This window comes from Oncorhynchus mykiss, chromosome 10 (genome assembly GCF_013265735.2).
Source record: "Oncorhynchus mykiss isolate Arlee chromosome 10, USDA_OmykA_1.1, whole genome shotgun sequence".
Taxonomy (NCBI): domain Eukaryota; kingdom Metazoa; phylum Chordata; class Actinopteri; order Salmoniformes; family Salmonidae; genus Oncorhynchus; species Oncorhynchus mykiss.
This window is the reverse complement of record NC_048574.1, coordinates 45268534-45277225: the sequence shown is the minus strand read 5'-3', so window position 1 is coordinate 45277225 and position 8692 is coordinate 45268534. Positions and strand designations below refer to the sequence as shown.

Sequence of the window (8692 nt, the reverse complement as noted above, 5' to 3'; positions counted from 1 at the left end):
ATGATTACTTAAAATCCCTTTCTAAATTCACCGACGGTTGCAACACAGACCACGCCTAGTAATGATCAAAAACAGACTGGAGATGGACTGTGATTGTGACTTCATCATGATGAGATTCATGGATGTGAATATGGATTGGTACTGTGTGTATGTATGGCAAGTGGTGTGGCTAAAACAATGAGACAGAAATGTAAAATTGTGTTGCTCAGTTAAGACTGAGCGAACAGCCATCATTTGAGTACAGCCAGAACGGGAGGTGGAACACAACGCTTTTAATTGCAAAAGGGAATTGGTTAATACATAGAGTGAAGCACTGAAACAAGCCACTGTGACATTGCAAAAAACACCATTAAAGAGGACGTTGTACATTTCCCAGTAACCCAATTCATTCCATCAAGAGATTCATTCAGAGAGAACAGAAAGAGAGTATGTCTGCACTATGATATAGTTACCCTGGCATTCTATCAAAAACAATGTATGAGAGATCACACTGCGCTGATGGCAGCTCCACAATTCAAGACATTTAAAAATGCTCTACAAACAGTTTGTTAACAAAGAGGCCATGTCTTAGTTTTCCTGTTTGTTTTGTTTTTTTTTATCATTTTTTTTTATTTATCAAAAGACGGCAATCAAAAAAAAAGAGGCACCACTGGAGGTGAGAGTTTGGCCCACAGCTCCTGTATTATAGGGTGGTGGCAGCATCACACAAAACAACCGACTGACACTGTTCATGTTAAACTGTAGAAAATCTGGGGCAAAGAGACAAGATATTGAACAGCTGGTGAGATAAAGTAGAACTGAATTCTCCAGAAGAGACTTTTATTTGACAAAGTGTTGATTCCCAGAAGATGTAAAAGTGGACATGCAGCTGTAGTGCTGACATCACAGTGACATCACTCCCTGCAGATGGCGGGTGTAAGTAGTCGAGAGTGTGTTGTGCTGCTCATTTGGGTCAGATTTGGGTCAGGTCCAGAGAGAGGTTCACACTGGATCACTTTACAGACGTAAATACCTTACATACGTAATACTTGGTCTAGTATTTCACACTATTCTTTGGGACGACCGTCACAGAAAAATGTCCATATGCCTGCACTATAACACAATGATGTGTTAATCAGATTTCGCCAGACATCCTCTCTAGGAACATGACGTTACTATAACCATTCATGTGTGACTCGTCAAGAAAAGGAACAATGTTTTAGACATATATATTACTTCATTTTTTTTTTTAATAATACTTTTTTTTTCTTCGAACAAACAATTCAATTTCCTCCTATCTAAACTTTTGTATTCAACCAATAAGCACTAAGAAAAAAAGATTTAGCCATGCAAAATGTGAGAAGCTCTACTCTATTGTTTTCTGTGCTGGTGAAAATCTATTTACCCTACATGGACATGGTCTGGTTAGAATGGTCTCATGGGAGGCCCCAGTAACAAACAGACAGTACAGAGTACAATAGCAGACAGGTATGTCTCCACTGGGGGAACTACAGATGATCTACATTTTAGATTTCTACTTTGCTTGATACAATATATACTTTGGCTTTGACCTCTTGTTTTATTGTCAGGATCATTTATTCTAAACTTGCCTCAATATAAGTACACCTGGCTGTATCACATCTCCATTGTATAATCAGTCACAAAAAGGAGTTCAAATAATCATCACCAAAATACATTTAAGAATCCTAAACCGTTATTTAATTTAAAAAAATGGACGTGCTTGTTTGTTTTTTAAAAGGGCAATTTTTTTTTTCTGGCTTTGGTTGGTTTGTACACACTAGTATAACTTACCCCAGTAACCCTACTCTACATGCCCACGGTTTCAAAGCCGCTTGGCTCCACTGTGCCTTGCAGTTTTTGAAGACCTCATAGATAGACGATGCACAGAAAACATGTTATGTTGACTCAACGTTTGGCAGGCGATGTATTGACGTTTTGTGAAAGCATAGTTATGAATGTTAGGCATTAGCTGGGATGTTGCAATGGCTATACACAGTATTTACAGTAGATGAAAAGGAGGACATTCACCTCTCACGGCTAAAGCGCCTTCCCCTAAAAATGTTCTCATTACTTTTAACAGCTTGAACCATAGCACAGAAAGAGAGAGGACAAAGAGGGACATTATGAGCAAAACGTGACTACTGACTACTACACCCCAGAGAAATAGTCCATTTGCTGCTTGGAATTGTGCACTTGAATTGGGAAAATCGTAGAAATGTGTGATTTGCCCTATATCAGAATGCATGGTTTTCAACTGGGAAAAAAAGACACTTTTGTAGTTACATTGTGGGAACTGCATCTTTGAAATTGCTTGTTAGTAAATGATGTGCCCCTTCTGAGAGCATAAGAGTAAACCCTGGACTTTCACACAATAGAAGGATTTGGCGAATTTGTTAAGATGCAGTAATTCGTACATCATTGTCGTATACGCCCAGCATATACATTCTTAACAACATAGGATATAAAAAACAAGATCTAGTGGTGAATTCTCAAGCAGCAAAAGGTGGAACAGCCGTGGTGGCCAAGGCCAGGTAGACATAGCACGTGGCACCAGGGAGAGATCAAATGGAGAAGTCCTCCCGGATAGTACACTAGAGGACGCTGGCCGTCAGTGAAGGTGGAGAGCACCAGAGATACCTCCGAGTGGCAGGCCAGTGGGAGACGGGTAGGCAGGCAGCAGCTGACAGACAGGAGGCTCTACATGGATTCCCCAAGAGAATCATCATCATCCAGAGATAGGGGCAGGTAGAGATCCTACAGGGAAAAACATGGGGGATCATAATTTGAATGAGCTGGGGGACACATCCTCTTCAATGAGTTCGGAGCTAAGCTATTGGACTTGTAGGTGCAGTTTGAGAGAGGGGAAAGAGAGAGGGAGGGATAGGTAGTGGCATTTAGGTAGTGGAGTGAATGGGGTACCTTCTGCTTGCGGTGGATGCCTGGGCTGTTGGGGGTGGAGGTGGGGGACTGCTTGGAAATTGGGGTGGAGAGCTGGCTGCTGGAGGCCGTCCCATTGGCTGTGAGAACCCAAACGGAGCGAGAAAGAGAGAAAAGAGAGAGAATACGAAAGGTAAATGGAGAGAGAGAGAGAGAGAGAGAGAGAGAGAGAGAGAGAGAGAGAGAGAGAGAGAGAGAGAGAGAGAGAGAGAGAGAGAGAGAGAGAGAGAGAGAGAGAGAGAGAGAGAGAGAGAGAGAGAGAGAGAGAGAGAGAGAGAGAGAGAGAGAGAGAGAGAGAGAGAGAGAGAGAGAGAGACCAGTGAATTAGACAGTGTGTATGCCAGGACTCCTTGGCCCCAGGGTAGGGTCATTCCTGGGCCTTGCCCTCACTTGGTTGTAGACAGAGTCTCTCTGGGCGGCTGACTGACTGACCGGGTCCCTGTTTGTTCCTCTCTGCTGGAGGACATTTGGCCATTGCTCTACAGCCCTGGCAGGTTGCTAGGATACCTTGGCCTTGACAGTGTTTACATCTGAGAGTGGTGTGATGTGTCGTAGTAAGACTTTTCGAAAGGCTTTTGTCTTTAAGAGAAAAACAGAATCCTTAAGGAAAGACTTTGAAACAGATGGCTAGCCTCTCTTCCAGTCTGAATTGTAAACAGGCACAGTGGAGCAAGAGCTTTGCAGATGGAGCCAACTCCAATGCAATGAAGTTCATATCTTCATCCAGACCTAAAATGTCTGTTTAACTAAAACCAGGAAAACAAAACTAAAAAGCCAAGAACGGCCTCAAATGTAGCAGTGCCATGTCGAGAGAATGACATGAAAGCAGTATCTACAGAACTAGGTGGGGAAGGCAATAAACAGATGCTTAATCTATTCTAGTCCATAGCCTATTGCAGACGATTGGTCTATGGCTGTAGGTATATATGCTGTATGACAGTATAATGGCCAGGAGCTTAACTTCTCCTGTCACATACAGCCAACTGTTAGTCTGATTCCAGTCTTTCAATATAAATCAGAAGCAGGGGTTAAACAGAAACATGCACCACAGATAACTGAAGACATGGCTTTTATTTCAAAAGAACAAAACATTTGAAATAAAACAAAACAACAAAACAAAAGTGTTAATAAAATGGTAAAACCCAAACCACCCCAGGGGAAACGGGGTATATGGGTTAATATTAGGGTATATTGGGGTATAGGAGTTAATATTAGTGTATATTGGGGTATAGGAGTTAATATTAGTGTATATTGGGGTATAGGAGTTAATATTGGGGTATAGGGGTTAATATTGGGGTATATTGGGGTATAGGGGTTAATATTGGGGTAGATGTATAAGAGGGCAAGCATGCTCGACAGGTAGAAACCATATCAGTAAGCCAGCCGAATAAACATATAAGAAACCATTTCAGACCAAGTCCTAACAACAGCAACATACAGCATGTCTGCCTCCATCCACGTCTGAAACTATGAAGGCTAAGTGATCAGTGTATCAGTGTATCAGATTGTTAAAAGGGTATATGTTGGATGACTTACATGTACAATGATGAAAAAATCCCAAAAGAAAACAGTCTGATGGTGTCATTGATAATGTGTCTGACTGGGGCCCCTCTACCCTAAGTGTTTCCCCATCCCTCCTGATCCATCACCCACCCGGGTGGCCACCCTACTCTCATGTCTTGACTGTAAAGAGGCTGCTTAACCTTGGGTACATTAGGAGGAATACTGGCCTCTTGGCTGTCCATCTGCTGCCTTTAAGGGCAAGCCCCCCCCCCCCCCCCCCCCCCCCGCCCCCCTACCAGCTCTCACTGAAATATTCAAGAGCACTGAGAGAGGGAGTCGGGGCAGCAGAGTCTGGCTGGGAGGACACACTGACCTCACATCCACCCGCCACCAGCTAGACTAGCCAGCCAACTCACTGTGGAGTGACACAGGGTGACACCAAGCAACATTCTACACTACACCCCAGCCTGACACGTCAGCTAGGGTAGCACCTGGTGCACGTGTGTGTGCTTTAGTCTACTTGGTCATGTCGCTGGATTAATTGATGTTGAGTTGTTCACGGTGTGAGAATAAAGTGCCTAATTAACGGTCCCTCGTGCCATAATCCCTCGGCCCATGTAGTGAACCCTCTGACCTGTATAATCAGTGGTTACAACTGGTCTAGTAGTTAGAGCGGAGGGAGACTGCTGCCCCTTCCTGAGCGTTCTCTTCAAACCTCTGTACCTCAAATCTCGTTGGCCCTCTACCTTTGTTTTCTTTTCATGTTTCATTATTTTTTTTTAATCAATGCTTAAAGGACAGCATATCTGGATCCGTATCCTTTTGGGATTCGTAATCTGTGCAGATGATCCTGATCAAACAAAGGCCGGATTTTTTTGGGGTATCCCCATTTCTATGTATTAGTGGGGGTTTGGGGTGGTGAGACGTGCAGGAGGTGCTGCGTTACGGTGAGAGGACAGTTCCCACCAGTAAACACTGTCTGCCTCACTGTCTCACTCGCAGGGCAGACAACGAGCACCAGCGTTTAAACACCCCGTCTGAGCAATGCAATCCTGGACAACAACATGCAGAATACAGACATAAAGTATAATTCAACATTAAAAAGAAAAAAAAAGAAAGAAAGAAAAGAAACCAAAGAAAAACAAAAGAAAAAACTCATATCTTATTAATGACATGTATAAACAATAATAACCACATGCACATCCATATCAGTTGGTTTAAATCTAGCTGCTTTTGGAATCAGGGTGGCTGGACGCTGAGCGTAAAGGGGTGAGTAGTAGTAACTCTGTAATAGTCTATGTGATGAAGCCAGTCTATGTCGGGTGTGGGCTTCCATGGGGAGTCACATTATAGATCAGACAATAATGAGCTCACTCGATTCAGCAGGAGACTTGCTGCGCCGGATCTGACCTGGACTTTTCTTCTTCATCATCCTGCAACCTTCTGTGGAGAGAAACACACACACACACACACACACACACACACACACACACGTATACACACACACACACACACACACACACACACACACAGTGTATGAGCGTAAGACAAACAAAGAGGCCACAGTAACTACAGTAGTATCTTCCACATGAAAGGCCACATTGACAAAGAAACAGACGTTCGTGCAAACAGACTGACACAATGAGAACATGGACACTGTAAATGGTCATTTATGGCCACATATGTGTCTTTCATGAAGTCCACTGTTGCTGCAATGTTTTCAGCAAGGAGGATTGGGTGACAGTTTGGTAGTGTCTGTTGTACAAAGAGTAGCTTCATAGGGGTCTATGTGACTTCTGTGTGTGCAGCAATTCTATGTACGGTAGTTTGCTGATATTGTACTGTAGTTTGGTGATATCGTACTGTAGTTTGGTGACATTGTACTGTAGTTTGGTGATATTGTACTGTAGTTTGGTGATATTGTACTGTAGTTTGGTGCTAGCTTTGTATGGCATGCAGTCTAGTGTGTGTATGTAAAGCGTTGAGGTTTTGTGTATGTACAGTAATTGTGTATGCCGTGTGGTTTATTCTGGGTCATTGCATTAACCAGGGTAAACAGTGAAACAGTGAAGCCGACAGCCACAAAGACTCCTAGACATCCTCCCCTCCTCCCTCGCCTTCCTTGCCCTCCCTCTCCACTCCCCCTCCGCTCTCTGCTCTCAGTACTCCGCAGTGCCTCCGCCTTCCTCTCAGTGCCACACAGCCGTTATACACCACCCTCCTCTCTCCTCCTTCAGAATGTCTGTTCTTCCACCTCTGTGCTCTCAGTGCCACACAGCCATTCTACACCTCCACCATCCTCTCTCCTCCTTCAGAATGTCTGTTCTTCCACCTCTGTGCTCTCAGTGCCACACAGCCGTTCTACACCTCCACCATCCTCTCTCTTCCTTCAGAATGTCTGTTCTTCCACCTCTGTGCTCTCAGTGCCACACAGCCGTACTACACCTCCACCATCCTCTCTCCTCCTTCAGAATGTCTGTTCTTCCACCTCTGTGCTCTCAGTGCCACACAGCCGTTCTATTCCTCCACCCTCCTCTCTCTGTAAATGCTAATCACACTGTCTGTCTGTCCTTCCTGTCTGCTGTGAGCTGATCACACTGCGTCTGTCTTTCTCAGTTTTCCTAACCTTTACGCACCAGGAGTCACCCACACAGCCAGATGCCTGCATGCCAGCGCTAGTGTGAAATGCCACCGGGCATTCAAAAATCCTTCACATCCAAAGAGCACATCAGACACTCACCTCCCCTCTAACGCCCCTCTCGCCCACTCTCTCTCTGGCAAAGACGTACGTGTTTAGGAGACACCTGCTCTGCAGCACCCCCTAAGGAGAGGAATGGCATGGCCCAAAGGTGACAGAAGTGCCAGATGGGCTTATTCTGAAAATGGGCATGTTATGCCCTCACTAAAACAGTTACTAGCTCAATAACATACTGCGTTTGGCAACATGTTTATGATGTTTTGCTCAAGGCTTATGCATAATGTATTCAGGCCTTGAACGGGTTAATTAAAGGGCCTTGAGTTAAGTCCACATTTGCCATGGCCATTTGAACTGGATCCAATTCGGCTTTTAGTGATGCTTATTACATACTGAGCTACAAACACTCCCCTCTGTCTCCTGCAATGGCCATAAAATCTGGCTGAACTTTAATGTGCAAATCTGATAAAGCAACAGGATCCAAATCTATACCAAATAGGGCTGCGTATGGTGATAAGATTGGACTATCGATGTGAAAACGCTGTATCAGATTGGACCAGAGATAGGGCCCAGTCCTTCCCCTGCCTCTGGCCCCACCCAGGCCAACTCAGTGGTCTCCAGCAGACATGATATGATGTCAGTGTGATGTCGGCATGACCCCACTGACCTTGGTTATTAAAGGCCCCCTGGGCTGATTTGGGTTTGGTTCCAGAGGGGTAGTGTGCTGAAAGAAAGGAACCACAACATTAAAGCACACGGGTCAACTCCTTCACACAAGAACCCAGTGAGAGGCAGGCAGCGGGTCAGGAAATGGACCCCGTCTAAAACACATCACACCGATGCTGTATAGTAGTTCTGTATATTATGAGTTCCCCTTATTTCTGATCTCCCTGCTGAACTCAGCAAAAAAAAGAAAGGTCCTCTCACTGTCAACTGCGTTTATTTTCAGCAAACTTAACATGTGTAAATATGTGTATGAACATAAGATTCATCAACTGAGACATAAACTGAACAAGTTCCACAGACATGTGACTAACAGAAATTTAATAATGTGTCCCTGAACAAAGGGGGGGTCAAAATCAAAAGTAACAGTCAGTATCTGGTGTGGCCACAAGCTGCATTAAGTACTGCAGTGCATCTCCTCCTCATAGACTGCACCAGATTTGCCAGTCCACCAAGGCACCTGTATGTTCCCGGACATTTCTGGGGGGAATGGCCCTAGCCCTCACCCTCCGATCCAACAGGTCTCAGATGTGCCCAATGGGATTGAGATCCGGGCTCTTCGCTGGCCATTGCAGAACACTGACATTCCTGTCTTTCAGGAAATCACGCACAGAAAGAGCAGTATGGCTGGTGGCGTTGTCATGCTGGAGGGTCATGTCAGGATGAGTCTGCAGGAAGGGTACCACATGAGGGATGAGGATGTCTGCCCTGTAACGCACAGCGTTGAGATTGCCTGCAATGACAACAAGCTCAGTCCAATGATGCTGTGAAACCGCCCCAGACCATGACGGACCCTCCACCTCCAAATCGATCCCACTCCATAGTACAGGCATC

The 8692-nt window shown here is 44.8% G+C and overlaps 1 protein-coding gene across 2 annotated transcripts in view; it reads right to left on the bottom strand.

Annotated features, from left to right (window-relative positions):
* Window positions 1–255: 255 nt before the first annotated feature.
* LOC110534029 (neuronal migration protein doublecortin) overlaps window positions 256–8692 on the bottom strand; it is a 76287-nt gene continuing 67850 nt past the window's right edge. The window contains exons 5-8 of one of the 2 annotated variants that reach the window (XM_036990428.1): window positions 7803–7859; window positions 5815–5883; window positions 2920–3017; window positions 256–2754 (exon numbers count right to left, since the gene is read on the bottom strand). In XM_036990428.1, the coding sequence (XP_036846323.1) occupies window positions 2698–2754; window positions 2920–3017; window positions 5815–5883; window positions 7803–7859 (281 nt within the window). In that variant the 3' untranslated portion in view covers window positions 256–2697. The remainder of the gene's footprint in view (window positions 2755–2919; window positions 3018–5814; window positions 5884–7802; window positions 7860–8692) is intronic. The other variant, XM_036990429.1, reaches the window with a different exon arrangement.